General features: G+C 41.0%; 1 protein-coding gene across 1 annotated transcript in view; it reads left to right on the forward strand.

Moving 5' to 3' along the window:
- The first annotated feature begins 3,489 nt into the window (after positions 1 to 3,489).
- Positions 3,490 to 21,147, forward strand: part of slc6a15 (solute carrier family 6 member 15) — a 35,356-nt gene continuing 17,698 nt past the window's right edge. Inside the window, exons 1-4 of the mRNA XM_060839301.1 lie at positions 3,490 to 3,781; positions 4,833 to 4,990; positions 11,503 to 11,629; positions 12,644 to 12,825. Coding sequence (XP_060695284.1) covers positions 3,490 to 3,781; positions 4,833 to 4,990; positions 11,503 to 11,629; positions 12,644 to 12,825 — 759 coding nt within the window. The remainder of the gene's footprint in view (positions 3,782 to 4,832; positions 4,991 to 11,502; positions 11,630 to 12,643; positions 12,826 to 21,147) is intronic.

The raw sequence follows: 21,147 nt of genomic DNA on the forward strand, positions 1-21,147 counted from the left end.
AGGTTTAAGGCCATGAGATTATAGAGCAACGTTATCAGAAATGGGCATCATATATTTAGAACCACAACCAGGACAATAAAAGATAAAGTTACATAGGCCAATTTGCTCATTGGAGAGCCACAACTGGTGGTGAGTTTGACCTGAGGATCACTGCACCTCAAGTGGAGGGTGGGGTTAAAAATGTGGGACCTTGATGGTGGCTTCAACTAATACAGAAATTTAACTTGTGCTGTTGGTATTACTCTGAATTGTAAACCAGCCATCCAATTAACTGAGCTCACTGATCCTCCACAGCAATCAGGACAATAAAGTTTATTTAGCATTTTTAACGTAATCTGTCATCCTTTACAATATGGAAGGTGAAGAACCAACTTGCATATCGGCCATGGAGTCTTGGAGGTAGTAGGACATCACTACATTTTTCTGACACAATTTTTAAGAAATTGATAGCAAGCTGTGATAAATTGCAACACTGATTTTTCAGCACAATAAGAGAAAGGATAACACTATAGAAGAAATATATCTGTGGTTGCTGTTTTGCATGAAAAACTGATACATATGCATAACACTGACAGGTAAAGACAAATTCCTACTTTTTATTTCAAAGCCTAAAGCACAGTCAACAGATGATTAGTTATCTTAATTTTAATATAAAAATAGTGAAAACCCTATCCACCAGTAACAATAAGGTGTGGTTCATCTTGGAATGCCATTCATTACATTGCAACTGCCTTCGAAGATCTGGAGGAGGTTTAGATCCTCATTTACTTGGGGGCACTGCAGGAAACATTTTACCCATCAGACCTGAAAGTGTTTTGCATTTCAACCCAATCTGCTCTCTTTCCCTATAAACTTTTACATTTTTTCACCAATTATATGCATTTTCCTTCAAATAATATTATGTTATAATAACCCTCTGCATTAGAAATCCAAACTTTGGTGACAGTGTGAAATTCAAACCCACTGGCTTGTGAGTTCCCAACCAGTGGAAATAGTTTGTTTTTCCTATAAATCTTTTCAAAACTACTCTTTAGTGTAAGCCTATGTCAGATCTCATTTTAAGATTCTCAAATTAAGAGTTTCATACTTTTAAAAACTTATGACTGCAGAAAGTGAAAAACCTCAAGCATATGCTGCAGGAATAACTTTTTTTCTATTAAAATTTCTGGTAAAGTTGGCACAAAAAAGATAAAAATAAGTACTAGTAGCAAATATTTGTTTAGGATGATACTCTGCTCACATAACTGCTTTTTGCGTATGCTGTTACTAAACTATGTCATTGTTCAGATTGGATGCCATTGCTTCAAAACTAATACTCTCAATACAGCAGTAATGTTCTTTCACCAAAATGAAATTTAGAAAGATAAAGGAAGGACTAGGATTTCAGTATCTTGAGTCAGATTGACCATGGTGTTTGTCATTTGTGGCCTTTATCTATTAAATCCCAGTTCCCCAAAATCTCTCCTTATTCTCAAATAAGTGTCAATTTCCCTTTTACAATATCAATTGAATTATGGACGTATAAGGACATTTATTCCACAAACAGTTTGTTTTCATTTATTTCACCATACATTTTACAGTAGAAAACTGTTGCATTCTTAATCATCATCATTCTTCAATACGCACATTTAATGTTGGTTGTCCAACCTTAGTTCACACAGAAATTAAGTTAAGAAATCTGACACTAATTCAAGTGAGGAGAACTTACAACTGTAACATAATTTGGACTGAGTCTCAACTTGTTAAAATTTTCATTACATGGTTACACTAGCACTGCGTTTGGCACAATACAGTACAGTAGCTTCACAAGCAAGGAGGGAGTAATCAATGGAATGCACCTTTCTTGACCTCATACAGTGAGACATTTTATTAACCAGCTCGGTGGAACTTCTGATAAAGAAGATTTTCCATCGATGCTAAGAAGCTGGCTGATTGGGTAAATTGTATGAGTTTTTTTTACATCTGCAGTACAGAAGCAAAACAGATTTATATTTTTATCAGGAACTCAAAGCAAAACACTTTATAACTTACAATAATGTGTATAACATTTCCATCAGCAAAATTATTCCTTTTGCTTCCATCGCAGAAATGTTTGCAATGTCAGAAAATTATTTTTATTTTAGACCATTTTCATTACCTAGGGGATTACGTCTCTTAGAAGCTGCAGGGATTGTTCAGTCCACAGGTAGTTCAATTTAGAATAAAGGACTGCAGTTTCTTGGCAAGAACAACCTCCATTAATTTGCATGATTTTTCTCTGTTGGACCTTTGATTGAATTGCCTCAGACTTGTCCAATATTGGAGAATGCAGCTCTTTTATTTCCTTATTTTCTTACTAATTGTAAAACACACCTTGATTGAATAGAAATGAGAACTTGCTCTGAGGTTTTTCATCTCACAGCTTTTGAAGGTTAGTTTACTAAGATATTATAGTTCTTTTCATATCAGAGTTCTATTCCTAATATTGGGAACTATATGGCTGTATATTTATCCCATCATTTTGTGCACCCAAAGCCAGTGAGATGTTGCATCTTAGAGAATATGACTAAACTGCTTTAGTCTAATTAGTTCATAAGTTGCAGCCACATTCACTATGCATACATGGAGCAGGAACTATTTAGCACAATGTGCATTTATTGTTTTTTTACACGGTTCTGTACTTTTTTTGAATTTACCCTGCCTTCACTGCATCAAACATCAAATTCTTAAATATCCTCTGGCTGACTGACAATTCACCAAACTTTGGTGAATCAAATTTATATGGTTTATGTCCTCTTACTGAAGTATATGTCCATCTCTATCAATCTCAAATGGCTTACTGACCTCCAGAATGTTATTTTCAAGAAAACCATCTTGAAATCTCTCGCGAACTTAAACAGTTCAAGATGAACAATATATTCTGAGTATGTAACTCTATGTTCATTTTTCAATCCTCTGACTCCTTTGATCCACTTTCATTTGATATGGATGTTTTAGTCACTAAACCTCTGTCCTTGGGAAATCCATCCAAATTACAGTTCCTTCTCCATTCTCCACACTCCCTCTTGTTCTCAAATGTTGGTTAAAACTTATGGACCATTTTTGTCTATTTCCTTAATATCTAATGCTACTGTGTAGTATCCTCCTTATCTTGTATCTGAAATGTTATGCTAAATGAAGGGTGTTACACAAATGCAATGCTATTTCTTTGTGGGCGGTTCTGAATAATAAGACAAGTTATAGAATAAAACAACCGATCTTTAAAAAGCTGAATAAACTGTTGCTTCTAATATTTGTTCTACTTGTGATGAAGTATGAATGTTTTTCTTCAGCAGATTTTGAACTACAGAATTCTCTGTCAGACTCACATCATCTCAGGACTTCAATAACTATTGATCAGCTTGTCTGTTGGTGTCACTGCTTGCTTGTTTGCATCAAGTTACATTTGACTGAATGTATTGCTGCTAGACTTTCGTACAGTGTTACAGAATCAGTGATCTAGCATTTCCAATGCCTAAAAATAGCAAAGTTGCAAAGAGGGAACTTGATGAAGATGTCACAGAGTCTGTCAAGGACCTTCTTTCCAATGAGGACATGAATGACGATCAATTTAAAAGGAGTGCATTATATGTAGATGACTCCCAAACTGACAAAGATGTGGACATTGAAGAAGGATCTGATATTGAAGAAGAAAGGCCAGCCTGGAATAGCAAACTTCAGTACATTCTGGCACAGGTTGGATTCTCAGTTGGCTTAGGCAATGTATGGCGATTCCCATATTTATGCCAAAAAAATGGTGGAGGTAAGTGCACAACAACCAAAATATTCTCCTTAGAGCTAGAACACGCACTGAACAATAACTCAATGCTTTCCTTAATTAAGACAGGATTAGTTTGTATCATTTTAATTCTTTGTAGTTTTCAAAACTTTGTAATTACCGTGACCAGTGGGTGCTGTGTTTGAAAATTAGGAAACTGATTATGTTATTTTATAATTAAGTATAATTACTTTTCTTATGACTTGAGGGATTATCGTTTGCATTCCATTCTCAAATTTATGCGCAGCCATGTCTAATAATTTGGGGTTTTGTGATCGGTTCGAGCAGAAGTGTAGCATGAAGCTCATTTATTGTGTAGTGACACTGGCTGTCAGGCTGAGTTGCACATTTATGAACATTTATACACATAGTTTAGAAAAACAGATTGAATGAATATATCTTACTTAGTGCAGTAAAGTAAAATGATTTTTAAAAATATTGATTAAGGTGCATCTGTTTGAAACAAAAGCCTGAAAATATGATCTCAATATAATTAACGTCCACCAGTTTGAAAAGTATGCCACAAAATTGATGAATCAAAATTCATGTGTTTCATAAGCAATAAATTATATTAGATTACTTACAGTGTGGAAACAGGCCCTTTGGCCCAACAAGTCCACACCGACCCGCCGAAGCGCAACCCACCCATACATTTACCCCTTACCTAACACTATGGGCAATTTAACATGGCCAATTCACCTGACCCGCATATCTTTGGACTGTGGGAGGAAACCGGAGCACCCGGAGGAAACCCACGCAGACACGGGGAGAACGTACAAACTCCACACAGTCAGTCACCTGAGTCGGGAATTGAACCGGGGTCTCAGGCGCTGTGAGACAGCAGTGCTGACCACTGTGCCACTGTGCCACCCACCAAATGTATCACAAATCTTTACGACTTTGTATTGAATGAAGTCATGGAGGTATAAAGCATAGAAACAGGCCCTTCAGTCCAAATTGCGCATGCTGCTGGATTAATTAAAACAACTGTACAAAAATGTTAGTGTATTCTAAAACCATTTTCTGTCTTTTTTAGGTGCTTACCTCGTGCCTTATTTGATTTTACTGCTCATTATTGGGATCCCACTGTTTTTCTTGGAGCTTGCTGTGGGCCAAAGGATCCGACGTGGCAGTATTGGTGTATGGAATTTCATCAGCCCCAGACTTGGAGGAATTGGATTTTCAAGCTGCATTGTATGTTTTTAAATGTTTTATCTTGCAAGGTCACAAAGAATTAGTGAATGATGCCTGAGGAAGTAATTCAATTTCCCCACATTTCCAATTCGTCTCTAATTGGACAGAAAGGTTGCTTTGTTCTGATCCAATCTCATGAGCATTTTTAGAGCATCAAAAGAGATGATTGAAATATTGGTGTTTTAAACGGACTCATCAAATATTGGAATAATTGGCAAACATTGCACCTTTTCCTTGATGCACTGCTTTGAGCTATTTTGAAGGAACATAAAATCTCAGCATTTCTTACAGTTATTTGAAAATTACAGGTCAGCAGCAAGTATAATTAAAACTCACTGTATGTGTAATTATAAGCTCTAATTTAATGGCTAACTCTCTGTACAATATTGGTTAAAAGTGCGCTAAGGCAATTAGCTGCAGAGATGTGGAGTCAGGCCATTTGGACAATTCGCTATATATTTGGCCTTCCATTGGCAACTCTTCTGATGTGAAATGCATTGCCCTTTTTTTTAGCAGCTTCACTGTTGTTGCAGCCAAATAAAAATTCAGAATCACTATGCAGATAGTTATCTTTTCTAAGACCAGCTCACCATCTCCCTTGCAACTGTCTCTCTCACACTTGCTGGTCCTCCTATTTGACATTCCCAACCCCCCCCCCCCCTAACTTCCTCCCACTTGCACCACCCCCTCACCCCACTCACTTCTTGAGCCCTTACTCACAGCCAGGATTCAGGAGAAAGTGACAGTAAACAAAAAGGAATGGGAGAGGAAAGCAGTCACCAGGAGGGGTGGTGAGCAGGAAAGAGGCAGCGAGTTGGCAATTCAGTGACCGGGACAAAGGCAAGAAGTGAAAACCAGCTAATGAGAGAATCAAGAGCAAGAAGGAAAGAGTGGGAGGCAAATAGAAGGCGTTAATAAGTTATTTAACACATTAGTGGTTGTTCACTTGGCATATTTTATGGGACAAGGGCAGGTTGTCTTCATCCACTGCCCTGCATACAGTTGGGATTGATTGAGGCCAGGTGGGAAGGCAGTGATGATAGCAGAGGGGAATTTTACCAACGTCCTCAACTGAAAACGCAGGTGGGATGATTGGCGCCGGTGGGGGGGAGGAGGCGGTGGGAAGGGGGTGGGGGAAGGGAGTGAGTGGACCATAATATTCTGCCTTTGATCCACTGCAATTATTAGACACTTCATGGCTGCATCTCACCCACCCTCAATTTGAAAGGTGGCTGGAAGGGTTCATGGGTAGGAATACAGCCTAGCAGATCAGCCTGCTCACACATTGGAGGTGGAAAGGCATATCAACACTCTCCCCTTCCGCTAATGTCTGCCTCCTGTGGGTAATCACTCACATTGCTGACATCTGCTTTGACATTTCCAGTGCTCTTGCACTCACCTTCTCTCCCCAGCTCGTATCTGATTCCTGGGCTCTGGAGTTTTAGAATTTGGCAAATTATTGTAGTCCCAGTCATGGTCATGACAATTACAGGTGCTGCTTGGATTAAAGGTAAAGTAACCATAGCCTTACCAAATCATAGGACTGCTCTCTCATTAAAGAGAGATGACTGGTGATGCTTTAACCTGCGAGTCACCGTGCCCCAGACAAGGGGAGCAGTTGAGAAGGAGAGATATTCATGGTAACCTCAGACAGTGTTGATATCACTCCACATTACAAAGCATCTATCCAGTCAACTGAACTAACTGACCATGTTGTCTGGGCAACAGAGTTGCTGACCAATCAGATCAACTGGCAGCTCTCTGAGGTAAGACTTGCCCCCCAAATGAGAGGTGGAAACCATCTAGAGCATTGTGTAACTGTGTGGCTGTCATGATTGACAGGAGCGAGAAAAATCCTGACCTCTGAGTATTTTTAAGTTCTGCTTGTAGCCTAATGGAGATTTTCCTATATTTCAATTGGCTGCCTCTGCTTTTCCATAAAATACCACTGATTGAGGGGAAATTAGTTTTTTCAAAGTCTTGAACTTCAAGAGACCAATTTTAAACAATAATGAGAATTAACGCATGAAAGAAAATTGCACAAATGGGAAGTGGGACTGTAAGCCCATAACCCCGAGCCTCTCTGCAAAGTCTGTTTCTCAACCAGATGTTTAATACATGAGTCTTGTGTCCATTTGAAAAAAGAGCATTAGTTATTTTATGAACTATAATTCATCAAAAGTATTGATATTAAATATATTATCTTCTTTGATATTTTTGGGGGCAGGAAAAATTTGTTTACAGCATGGAACAAAACAGGTTTAATTCTGTTTGTTCTGCAAAGGAATGCTTGTTGTGGTCGTGGTCCAAACCAACTTTGTTCAGTCAAAGCTTCAAGCTTGGGACTGAATTTTATGGAGACATCAAAGGTCCCATTCAGTGGAGCTGAAAAGGGGTAGAGGAGGAGGGGCAAATCTGTCTTGGCAGTCAGCCTGGAGCCTGGCTCACACCCTGTCAGTGGCCCACTCTACCTGTTAAAGATGGCAGATCGCCCTCAAGAGTTGCTGCCCAACCAGAAGGCCAACAGCTCAGCAGCATCAGTGCTGCCAGTACTAATGGTGGCCATTGCTGGGATTACATCTCCAGGATGAGTGTGCATCAATGGTTATGCATTGTCTGGAGATTACTGGGGCAAATAATGCAGACTCCTGGAGGTTTATGGGGTTGCTGAATGTTGGCAATGCTTAGCCAGCAAAAGAAGGCAGTACCTTCCCAGAGACCGTTGCCAGAGTGTATATGGCACTTGCTGCACATGATAGAGGAAACCTGGATGCTTGCAAAATGCCACGGGGGGAAGGAAGAGGCCCTAATTATTTACTTAAATAGGCCTTGAGTGAACAGACCAAATGCCACCTTTCCCACCGATGGAAAGATGGCAAAGCAGTAGGAATATGATGCCTTCACCACGTGATGTTTTCTAAGATTTGCCGGACTTCTTGCCTCACAGCTCATCCCCAAGGGGCTGATAAAATCCAACGTAGGACATTGTTGACAGAGTGGAGTGAATTTAGCAGGAACTTTGACACAAGTCAGTGTGTGCCGTAGCACTTTCACCCCAGAGCCTTTGAGGTTTTGCTTTAAATATCTAACTTCTCCCTTTTCTTCTCCAGGGACGGGAGGGGCCAAGACTTCACTTTCTCACTCTGCGGTTCCTCAAGATTGTTGCATAATGATATCAGAAACAGAGCCGAGTTTACCATTCATCAGAGACTTCATTTTTACATTTGTTATCAGCTTTGCAGTTTTACTCTACCATTATGAGAATTATCAGGAGTCATTCATAATGTATCAAAGGTGACAGATAGAAACACAAGGTCCTGAATGCAAAGCAGAATAATTCTCAAGCTTTCTTGCTTAAACTTCCCTATTTCTTCTCGTTACATCTGATGGATTTCTCCTTTTTGTGTGACTCGCTTAACCCAGTAACCTGAAATACAGTTTGCACTGCTTGCATTTGGCTGAAACATATGAAGGTCAAGCTCTGATTTGAACTTTTGCTGTTTTCACATCCCCCTTTCCCTATTTTCAAGGAATAGCAGATTGGTACATTCTTAGCTGTGACCTAGGAGTCAGCATTAATTTATTCAAGTCATTTGTAATGTTGTTTTATTTAAAAGTAAAAGTATTTGAAGTACTTTAAGGAACCTTGAAGTAGTACAGGTCATGGTTACAAAGGAGTGTGGCAATGAGCCATGCTACAAGCAGGGGCAGGTTGTCATTAAAAGTTTTCTGAGCATTTAGAGCTTGTATACTTTATTTGTTGATTTTATGTCAGTGTGCATATATAAAATGTTACTACTTTATTAATTGATATAAGGTCAGCATGCTCTTCCCATTGATTCCAGACACTGGAAAGTCCAGTGACTTTTCAGTCACCCCCACTTCCCAGAATCTTACCGCAAAGATCCTCTTCCATGCTTTCACACTCAATTATATTACATCCAAGGTCACAAGTCTGTATTCCAATACAGTTCAGCTTCAGAGCATCCTCCCACTGCTTCCAGATTTTGGTTCCATAAATTCCATACCCGAGTCCCTTTACTTCCAAACCCAGGAACCCATCACCAATATTCCCAATCCTGGAGCCCCAGACTCTAGAACCACACTCCTAATATCCTTGACTGTCTATAATCTGGGTTACTGTCTCTCATACCTCTCCGTATTTTCTGTATTTTAAAATCTTTAAGGCATAGCTAAACAGATATAATTATTGAGCTTCACTATTTACAGCTTCAGGAAAGTCACGACCCAACCATTCCAATGGGAAAACCTTCCATTTTTGGTTGCAATAAAAATATAGTTTAATTAGTTTCAGAACCATAAATCAGTAATCCAGGTACATTCATGCATTTCTTGAAATAATGAATTAATGTGAAAGGCAGGAAATAGTATTGTTTTGCTGTTGAAGTACAGCTGTGTGCAACTTAATCAATTTTAACTTTCTAAAGGTGGGTGGGAAGATAACAAAGCTTTTAAATTTTCAAATCCAGACCTAGCTGTTCCACTTTTGCTTTTAATAGAGATGGGTGAGGAGTACATCTGTTTCCATTTCACCTGATTGTTATTTTTTTGCCATGAATTCTGTGTCTCAGGAGCCTTGAAATTGAAAGGAGGTGAGATGCCTGAGGCAGGTATTTTCATTGCACTGCAGGAGAAAGGAGAAAGTTTAAAAATCAAACAACACCAGGTTATAGTCCAGCAGATTTATTTGGAAGTACTAGATCTCAGAACGCTGCTCCTTCATCAGATAACTAGTGGAGCAGAATCATAAGACACAGAATTTATAGCAAAAGATCACAGTGTCATGCAATTAAAACGATATATTGAATAAGCCTAGATAACCTTAAGTTATCTCAAGAATGTGACTTAAAAGAAGTTCTGGGATTTACGTATTAATGAACTGAAACCTGCAACGCTCATTCTAAAAGATGAAAGACTTAATAACAATCTAGGTTTGTTCAATATCTCGTTTTAATTGCGTGGCACTGAACTTTTGCTATAAGTTCTGTGTCTTATGATCCTGCCCCACTAGCTACCAGATGAGGGAGCAGCACTTTGAACACTGGTACTTCCAAATAAACCTGTTGGCGTGTAACCTGGTGTTGTATGATTTTTAACTTTGTCCATCCCAGTCCAACACCGGCACCTCTGCATCATGGAGTTAGGAGAAACAGGACTCTTCTTCAATTCCAACAAGCACATTTTGGCACAGACTCCCATTGTTTATCACCTCCTTTTCACTGACAGTGAGCTGTCGTTGATAAATGGTGGTCTAACAGGTTATGCCCATATCCTGTGAAAGAATGTTAAAGAAATGGGCTGACTCCTCCACTTTGACTCTCATAATTAAGTTCCTCATGATGTCCAACTTGGCCCTCTCCTGTCTGGTCAGAATGCTCACATTACATGGCATTTGCTTCCCTGCCTAACAGGTCAACTGAACCCTGAACAAAGGTTGAAATGAGAAAAATATTGAAAAAATGTTAAACATCTTGCAGTTAATTTCTGCAGGACGTCAAGGAAATCTATAAGTTCCTTGCCTGAAAAGTCCAAAAAACAGTTGGACTCCAACACTTTCTTCCAAGATCAAATAAATATTGAGAGTTCTGTATGTACCTTTAAGGAAAAATGATGGCTTTGATTCTTCATGCCTTCCTGACCAATTAGAAACTTATTGTATGACACAGACCAAGAGGTCAATTACCGGCCAGACGGCTTTTGTTTTGCTGTAAATCCTGAACTTAATTAGGAAATATGTTCCGTTGACAATGACAGAATGAATTATTTTTAAGTGTGCATGTTTGATATAATGACAGGGGAAGGAAATTGAATTTTTCCCAAGATGTTAGTTACAGAAGAGATACAAATTGGAGATTCCTGTTTAATCTGTACTGCGACTTCATTCTGTTAGTGGTCCTTCATATACACAATACACAGCACCAATTTCATCTATACTGACACAACCCAGCTTTATTTTCACACTTCCACACTGACCTATTCAATGAATCACATTTGATTAAAAAGCATAAGGCCCACAGAATTCTTATTGCTTTTCTACACTTAAACATGTGAGATCTGATTCAAGCTAATACAATTGCTGTCCTTCTTTCGTCAATGACTAGTCATTAAACAAGTGAAACAAATTACTTCGGAAATTTCTTTTCAATCATTGAAAGTTATAGGGTAGAAAACATACTCAAAGATTTGATGGTCATGACTCAGCTACATACTTGACAGGCTCGAATAACTTTCAACCTAGAAAATTGGAATAACATAGAATGCGTTAATTGAATGCATTCACATCAAATCTCCAACAGTGTTAACTATGCCGTGAAAGGAATTTGATGTTTACAATTAAATGCTATTTCAGCACAGCATGATTTGCAGATTATAATTGGTCTAAATGGAAAGGAATTTTTTGAAAATATTGTTAATAAGAAAAAATCAGTGGGATGTCTTGTATTCAGGCCACTGAAAGGATTATAAAATACTTCTTGCTGTTTTCATTGTAGGTGTGCTTCTTTGTCGCTCTGTACTATAATGTTATTATTGGGTGGAGCTTCTTTTATTTGTCAAAGTCCTTTCAGCATCCATTGCCCTGGGATCAATGTCCCTTGGAAAAAAATGGCAGCCAGACCTGTGAGTATCCAACAAAACTTTGTGCAAAAAGAGCAAAGGTGATGTGAGAAAAGGTCAGAGGTCACCTGACACCAGGTTATAGTCCAACAGGTTTATTTGAAATCACAAGGTTTTGGAGCACTGCTCCTTTGTCAGGTCATCTGATGAAGGGGCAATGCTCCAAAAACCTGAGAGTTCAAATCAACTTGTTGGACTATAACCTGGTGTCGTGTGACCTGTGACCTTGTCCACCCATGTCCAATGCCAGCACCTCCATATCATGGCTACAACGTGAGAAAAGGTAGCAAATAGTTAGGATATGGAAAGCACTGCTTGAAATTGTGGTGGAGGCATGTTCATGAGAGGATTTGAAGAGAGTATTGGATGATTATTTGAGCATGTGTTCAAGGGTGATGGGATAAAAGCAGGAGATTGGCTCTAGTTAATGTTTCTCATTTGAAGAGCTTGAACAGACACAGTGGACTGAATAATATCCTACTGTTAGGAGATGGCATTGTGTTCAGAAAATATTGCCACGAATGTTGCTAGGGTTGGAAAGTTTGAACTATAGGGAGAGGTTGAAAAGGCTGGGGCTGTTTTCCTGGGAGCATTAGAAGTTGAGGGGTTACTTTATAGTGGTTTATAAAATCATGAGGGGCATGGATAGGGAAATAGACAAGCTCTTTTCCCTGGGATGGGGGAGTCCAGACTAGCGGGCATAGGTTTAGGGTGAAAGGGGAAAGATTTAAAAGGAATCTATGGGGCAACTTCTTCATACAAAGGGTGGTGCCTGTATTAAATGAGCTGCCAGAGGAAGTGGTGGAGGCTATTACAATTATAGCATTTAAAAGGCATCTAATTGGGTATATGAATAGGAAGGGTTTAGAGGAATATGGCTCAAGTGCTGGCAAATGGGACTAGAATAGGTTCGGATATCTGGTCCACATGGAAGATTTGGACCGAAGGGTCTGTTTCCGAGTTGTACACCTTTTATGACTCTTTTGAACAAATGTGGATGTCTTCCTGTCTTTTCAGTTGTTGTGCCTGAATGTGAGAAAAGCTCTGCCACTACATATTTCTGGTACCGAGAGGCGCTGAATATATCTAACTCTATCTCAGAGAGTGGGGGTCTGAACTGGAAAATGACTATCTGCCTCTTCATAGCCTGGCTTATGGTTTGTCTTGCCATGATCAAAGGCATTCAATCTTCAGGAAAGGTTAGTGCTTTTCTTGACTCTGTCAGTATTAAGTTTTCCATCTTTTCCCAGATTGCCTCCGATCTGCCTATTTTTGCAGTGAGTCAACTTATTTCTGGTCACATTTGAAAATATGAGAAATTGTATTTACTCTTTTATTCTCAAGTAAAAATTACAGTCCTGAAAATTTTGAGTCTTGCTTAAGAGACATACAGATTAGATCATTGTGCTTGATTCAGAGCACTGCCTATGTTGTAGTCATTACTCGTAAGAATCCAAACTTCATTTAACACAAAGAATTGTGAAACTGGTTAAATTTTTTGATCTTTGGAACAAGAATATTTCCCTATTTCTTAACAGAGAATTAATCAATCCAAAACACACTTCAAATTCAAGCCTTTCATGTTGATGTGATGTGTTTTTGACACAATCTAGCCAAACGGTGAAAAAAAAACTTTTCCTGACTTTTCATGACCTGGACTCAGAAAAGTTTAATATATATAATGCAGTTAGGAAAAAAAGTCACAACATCATGCTTCAATCAGTTTATGGTAGGTTCTTGGTTTCAACCTGGGATGAAGTACACAAAATTTCATCACAGGAGGTATCAAGCAATTGTTACACTGAAATGGAAGAGTTGCTGAAGACACATACTATTTGTACCCTACTACCCTTGGTAATTTTTCAGCTTCTTTTCATTGACTTGTTACTAAATCACAGATCCATTTTAATTTGAATGACAATAAAGATGGCATGTAAAGTTGACCACTACATTATCATTCCAGACTTCACTAACAAGAATTGATGTTACTATGTGCTTTGTTTACTTAGAATACCTCAGCTGCAGCTTCGGCTCTTGGGGTCATGATATAACCTTACTTTAACATTTCTAGTTCCCTGAATTAAGTGTTTGACTTTAGCTTCTTCTACTTCCAAGCTGTTTTTCTGTTTCTGTCTCATAGAACACGGTACAAAAGTGTCCATCAAAATAATGTACCTTTCTTATTTCTGTATTTCAAACAGTAATTTTCCAGCCTCCCAGAAAAGTGGAATCAATGTTCATGTCAGTACATTATAACTCTAGATGCAAGCAGAGAGAAAAGTAATTAAAATATTCAAGAAGAAGTCAAATGATATGAACCATTATTTTTTAATTTGCACTGTTGGATTAGAAGATCTCCCCAATTTATAGACATCTGACTCACAAATGCCCATTCTCACAAATGTGACATGGTTTTAAAGTTTAAAGATGGGACATATAGACATTTCCTTACTTATGAACAGTTGTTCTCTATTATCCTGAATTGTGCTCCAACTTGTAAATAAACTTCCTAGGAAATGGATTTCAGCGTGGAACCTATTCACTACCCAGGGACTGCTCGTATTTTCTTAATTTGCCCATAAACCATAGATGACATAAGTCAGGAAGAGTCTATTGTAACACTGTTTATTTGGGATCCTTTAAAGGGAAGCATTTCACACAGGTTTTCTTAGTCTCTTGAGAGTTCCGAGCGTTAAAGTTTGCTATAAAGTCCATCTCTTTGCTGCTTTGCATGCTGTTCAAATCTGCTATTCTATTTAGCTCCCATTGCTTTCCTTAAACTGTATGCCCTTGTGAGATACCTGTACTGCCAGGTTTTCCACCTTACCAAATGACAAGCTGCCAATCAGTTCACCAATTGTGCACCTTCTTTCTTTGAATGTGGTGGTAACACCTAAAATAAGCCAGGTGTCTCTGAAATGTTTTTAGGCAGCAGCAAAGACATCTGGTTGCTTATTTTCCCTCTGGACTCCAAACCACCATTGTGTCTTTGGCTCTAGGAGATAGGACTGAAAATGTGTCGCTGGAAAAGTGCAGCAGGTCAGCCAGCATCCAAGGAGCAGGAGAATTGACATTTCGGGCATGAGCACCTCTTCAGGAATGAGGAAAGTGTGCCAAGCAGGCTAAGATAAAAGGTAGAGAGGAGGGACTTGGGGGAGGGGCATTGGAAATGCGATAGGTGGAAGGAGTTTAAGGTGAGGGTGATAGGCCGGGGTGGGGGCAGAGAGGTCAGGAAGAAGATTGCAGGTTAGGAAGGTTGTGCTGAGTTCGAGGGTTAGGACTGAGACAAGGTGGGGGATGGGGAAATGAGGAAACTGGAGAAATCTGCATTCATCCCTTGTTGTTGGAGGGTTCCTAGGCGGAAGATGAGGCGTTCTTCCTCTACCCGTCGTGTTGCTATGGTCTGGCGATGGAGGAATCCAAGAACCTGCATGTCCTTGGTGGAGTGGGAAGGGGAAGTTGAAGTGTTGAACCACGGGTGGTTGGATTGGTTGGTGCGGGTGTACCAGAGGTGTTCTCTGAAACGTTCCGCAAGTAGGTGGCCTGTCTCCCCAATATAGAGGAGGCCACATCGGGTGCAGCGGATGCAGTAAATGATGTGTGAAGAGGTGCAGGTGAATTTGTGGCGGATATGGAAGGATCTCTTGGAGCCTTGGAGGGAAGTAAGGGAGGAGGTGTGGGTGCAAGTTTTGCACTTCTTGCGGTTGCAGGGGAAGATGCCGGGAGTGGAGATTGGGTTGGAGGGTCACCAACGGAGTCACGGAGGGAGTGGTCTTTTCGGAACGCTGATAGGGGAGGGGAGGGAAATATATCTCTGGTGATGGGGTCCTTTTGGAGGTGGCGGAAATGACAACGGATGATATGATGCATATGGAGGTTGGTGGGGTGGTAGGTGAGGACCAGTGGGGTTCTGTCCTGGTGGTGATTGGAGGAGTGGGGCTCAAGGGTGGAGGAGCGGGAAGTGGAGATGTAGTGGAGAGCATCGGCGATCACGTCTGGGGGAACATTGAGGTATTGGAACTGGTCCTCCTGGAAGCAGATGCGGCGGAGGCGAAGTAATTGGGAATGTGGGATGACGTTTTTACAGGGGACAGGGTGGGAGGAGGTGTAGTCTAGGTAGCTGTGGGAGTCGGTCGGTTTATAGTAAATGTCCGTATTGATTCGGTCGGCCGAGGTAGAAATGGAGAGGTCTAGGAAGGGGAGGGAGGAGTCTGAGATGGTCCAAGTAAATTTGAGGTCGGGGTGGAAGGTGTCAGTAAAGTGGATGAACTGTCCAACCTCCTCGTGGGAGCACTAGGCTGAGCGGATACAGTCATTGATGTAGCGGAGGAAAAAGTCGGGGGTGGTGCCAGTGTAACTGCGGAAGATGGACTGTTCCACATATCTTGCGAAGAGGCAGGCATAGCTGGGGCCCATGTGGATGCCCATGGCTCCTCCTTTGGTTTGGAGGAAGTGGGAGGATTGGAAAGAGAAGTTGTTCAGAGTGAGGACCAGTACGGAACCGACTGACCCTGCACGGACTCAGGACTATGTTCAGATCAACAAAATGTGGATCCAACCAGGACAACCAGTACCTACAACAAATCCGAAGCCTCCAGCAACAGACCTCCCTCCGGATCCTCCGCTCCACGCTGGCAGCCATGTGCCGCTACCTACATTCCTTGCAATTAGCCCTACCCCAACTCAGGACTGGCACTACCCCCCACCTTTTCCTCCGCTACATCAATGACTGTATCGGCGCTGCCTCGTGCTCCCATGAGGAGGTTGGACAGTTCATCCACTTTACCAACACCTTCCACCCCGACCTCAAATTCACCTGGACTGTCTCAGACTCCTCCCTCCCCTTCCTAGACCTCTCCATTTCTATCTCGGGCAACCGAATCAACACGGACATTTACTATAAACCGAACAACTCCCACAGCTACCTAGACTATATCTTCTCCCACCCTGTCCCCTGTAAAAACGCCATCCCATATTCCCAATTCCTTTGTCTCTGCCGCATCTGCTTCCAGGAGGACCAGTTCCAATACCGTACAACCCAGATGGCCTCCTTCTTCAAAGACCACAATGTCCCCCCAGACGTGATCAACGATGCCCTCCACCGCATCTCCTCCACATCCCGCTCCTCCACCCTTGAGCCCCGCTCCTCCAATTACCACCAGGACAGAACCCCACTGGTCCTCACCTACCACCCCACCAACCACCATATGCATCGTATCATCCGTCGTCATTTCTGCCACCTCCTAATGGACCCCACCACCAGGGATATATTTCCCTCCCCTCCCCTATCAGCGTTCCGAAAAGACCACTCCTCTGTGACTCCCTTGTCAGGTCCACACCCCCCAACAACCGAATCTCCACTCCTGGCACCTTCCCCTGCAACCGCAAGAAATGCAAAACTTGCGCCCACACCTTCCCCCTCACTTCCCTCCAAGGCCCCAAGGGATCCTTCCATATCCACCACAAATTCACCTGCACCTCCACACACATCGGGTGCAGCGGTTGCAGTAAATGATGTGGCCTCCTCTATACTGGGGAGACAGGCCGGCTACTTGTGGAACGTTTCAGAGAATACCTCTAGGACACCCGGACCAACCAACCCAACCACCCTGTGGCTCAACACTTCAACTCCCCCTTCCAATCCACCAAGGACATGCAGGTCCTTGGACTCCTCCATCACCAGACCATAGCAACATCATGGCTGGAGGAAGAGCGCCTCATCTTCCGCCTAGGAACCCTCCAACCACAAGGGATGAACTCAGATTTCTCCAGTTTCCACATTTCCTCTCCCCCCATCTTGTCTCAGTCCCAACCCTCGAACTCAGCACCACATTCCTAACCTGCAATTTTCTTCCTGACCTCTCCGCCCCCACCCCTCTCCGGCCTATTACCCTCACCTTAAACTCCTTCCACCTATCACATTTCCAACGTCCCTCCCCAAGTCCATCCTCCCTACCTTTTATCTTAGCCTGCTTGGCACACCCTCCTCATTCCTGAAGAAGGGCTTATGCCCGATACATCGATTCTCCTGCTCCTTGGATGCTGCCTGACCTGCTGCGCTTTTCCAGCAACTCATTTTCAGCTCTGATCTCCAGCATCTGCAGTGCTCACTTTCTGCTAGGACTTAGGAACAGGAATGCACCATTCATCTCAAGTCTCTTTCACCATTCTAGATCATGGCTGATCATCTACAGACACCGTTTTCCAGTTCTATCTGTAACTTGCTTGATATCCTGAGTAACTAGAAATCTCAATCCCTGTCTTTGACATACTCACTGACATCAACATACTCAGTCAAAGCTCCCTGGTTTAGACCATTCCAACTGGATGAAGAAATTCATTCTCCTATCTTTCCTAAATGGGTTGGTCCTCATTCTGAGACTGTGACCCTGGTTCTAGACTCTCACAGATCCAGCTCCTCCCTCCATCACACCCACCCCCTCACTCAACCGTCCCCTGCACACTCTTCCTCCCACCCAAACTCAGTTGGATCAATTCCTTTACCTTCATTTAACATCATGGAATAATACCTGGAGGGAAAACCAGGCAAATAAGAAAAGCAAGAGAGGTTTTACAGAGGATGGGAGTTTGGTCTCATCGGAAAATCACACTGGCATTGAAGATGAAAATTTACCTTTTCGTATGTGTGTGTGTCTCTCTGATTACCCGACAGCAGCTTTACTAAAATAAAATCAGGAGCTCATTCAATGGAGACAAAATCCCCAAGCATGTATGCCTCAGGGAGTCTGTGTTACATGAAAAAAAGAAATGCATCACTTTTTAATGGATCTGAATCCCAGCAGTGCACTAGTTCAAAGGATTGGAATGTTTCCCCTGAAAATGCATTTTGTCTTTGATTATGGTGGAGTTTCTGAACATCTCTGACAGGTAATTGTGTGACAATCATGAAGTCCGTGGAATGTGGGAGGGAGGAAGGAAGGCTCTATCCCAAGTTCAGAACACCAATTAAGGCAGGGGAATTGGAGCTGGAATGCTAGATATATTTATGATTTGTGTGACGATTCAGTGTTTGCCTTTTCTTTGAAGGGGATATAGGGGGCAGTGCATGGGGATAAGAAAATATCCCGTTTGTTTTTTTTATTAAAAGTTATTTTCCCTTGCAAGTGATTGGTTAGGGGGTGTGATAAGAATTACTTTGTGCAGCATGGTGGATGAATATTTATAAAATATAAAACACGACAATTAGACCACACAAAGAAGCAAATTAACAGAAAGATATGGAAGTCATAACATACATGATAGCCTGGCTACACATGGTAAACAAAAGGAAACCTACTCTAAACAAACAGGGTAAGCAATGGGCCTGTGAAGGAGTTTTGTTTTCCAGCATGATATTCCCATGATATAACAAAACAAACAGGTTCTAATGATCTGGGATCTGTCTTCACAGAGTTAGCAGAAATGCACTTTTCCATTGTCTTCATTTTCAACAATAGGATTGATTTGTTCATCTGCTGTCTTGTAAAAGCTGTACTTTGATTTTAAAAAAAGATAATTAGCAATATGTATTCTAACATCCAGACTTTATAATGACTTTTTAAAATAAACCATGATGGAAGTCTGTGATTTTGGAGAAAAAATGGATTTAATTGCTTAAATAACATCTTTGTTAAACTAGTATATGGGCTCATTTTGCTCCTCGTTCTCATCTATAAAATAATTCGAATAACTCAGCAAAGTCCAATTATTAATTCACCTGAAAATCCTCCTTTGCCATTCTCAAGGCAAAAGCAAAATACTGCAAACATTGCAAATCTGAAGTAAAAACAGAAAATGTTGGTAATACTCAGCAGGTCACACAGCATTTTGAGTCACAGACCCCCAAACATCTGTCTTTCTCCACAGCTGCTGCCTGACTGCTGAGTATTTCCAGCATTTCTAATGATTTGGATTCTGAAATTTCCAAAGTTTAATTTTCCCCTCAAAACAATAAATCTGATCATAATTGTCCGTTATGTTTTGACTCAAAGGAGCTCCTGAGTTACCTGGCTGTGAAAGCATACACAGTGAAGTAGGCTGGATTTAAATGAGATTAGCTCAGATGTCTGCTTGTAAGGTCACAATCTAGTCAGTTCATTAATGATGCCATCTGCCCGGTATTGCTAAATCACTCCACTGATGCTTATTTAATCATACACCCAATTTCTTGCATATGACAAATTTATGGCTGGATCAGTTAAAAAGAAACTTTTTAAATTCATAATTTAAAAAAATATAATTTTTAACCATGCATGTATTAGTTGGCAAATCTCATTTCATACACAAGTTAAGGGAATATGTTTACTAAAACATCAAACTGATGATTCTTTTGTGTATGTCTCTGGGAATTTCTACAAAATTTTTTTCGTGTGCTCCTGTTTTGTCTTTTGGGTTTTAATTTCTTGAAATTCGAGCTGAACCGCTTGCTCAGTTGAAACCTAGAGTGGTCGTCTTGCATTTACCACTCCCTTAAACATGCGTCGGGTAATTTAAAACTAAGTGAACAACCAGCCACACAGCAGCCTTTAAGAATGACATTATTAGAAATGTGCTTCCTTATCCCTCTCAAATGCACTTCAGTGTGTATTATACAGTAAGCTGCATTATTCATTTACTTGCAGAATTAATTAGCTCTTACTCAGCTCCCCGAGGAAAATGTACTACATCGATAAAACACCCTTCCTTGCCCTAACAATATTATAAATATTCATGTGGATGCAGTTTCAATAATATGCCTGTAATTATAGAAATGTCTAAACAGATGAAAAAACGAGCAGTCTGATTTCTAGACCCTAAAATTGATGAGAAATTGAGATAACCAGTTATTCTCTCCCTTGTTTTACATCAGATTTCTTTCAGGTTAATCTCAGAATGTAGCAAGAATAGATGGACTGTAAATACACCCTCCTGATTGAGGCAAGGAGGCTGGTGTATTGTGAGGCTGGTGTATAATGGAATGAGAAAGAGAAGTGTGGAGACCGTTTTGTCTTCTCAGCTACCCTGATTAAGATTTGGGAAGAAGGACGCAAATTGAAGCCTGAACTGGCCTCATTGTATTGTAGCTGGCATTCACCCAGCAGCCAGAAGGGGTCATGCATGAGTATAAACTGCCAGAAAAGTCCTGCAAAGCAAACATGCAGCTAAGGGGGAATTCTTTATTACCTGGATAGTTCTTTTCAAACAAAGGAACGATCATATGGCAAGGAAGACTCATATGAGAAGACTCCACTTTCCTTTTAAACAGACCCACTTCCTTCCTGTTGGATCCTCCCTATATTCCTCAAAGCGTTCAGTTATAAGTTTACTTCTAGATGTGACAGGAGTGATATCAGTGGCTATTGCTCATGGTAGTGCCATTGGTAATAGAGAGCTGCTAGCCTCTGATGAGCTGGCAGGTCTTGGAGGTGGATCATCTGCTTTGAAGATGCCTTGGACCCAGTCACCCACCAGGTAGTGCCTGAAGAATGTCAACTTTGGTTGGGGGGAAATGATTATTGTGGAATTGTCCCCAGCTTTGTTGC

This window comes from Hemiscyllium ocellatum, chromosome 19 (genome assembly GCF_020745735.1).
Source record: "Hemiscyllium ocellatum isolate sHemOce1 chromosome 19, sHemOce1.pat.X.cur, whole genome shotgun sequence".
NCBI lineage: Eukaryota > Metazoa > Chordata > Chondrichthyes > Orectolobiformes > Hemiscylliidae > Hemiscyllium > Hemiscyllium ocellatum.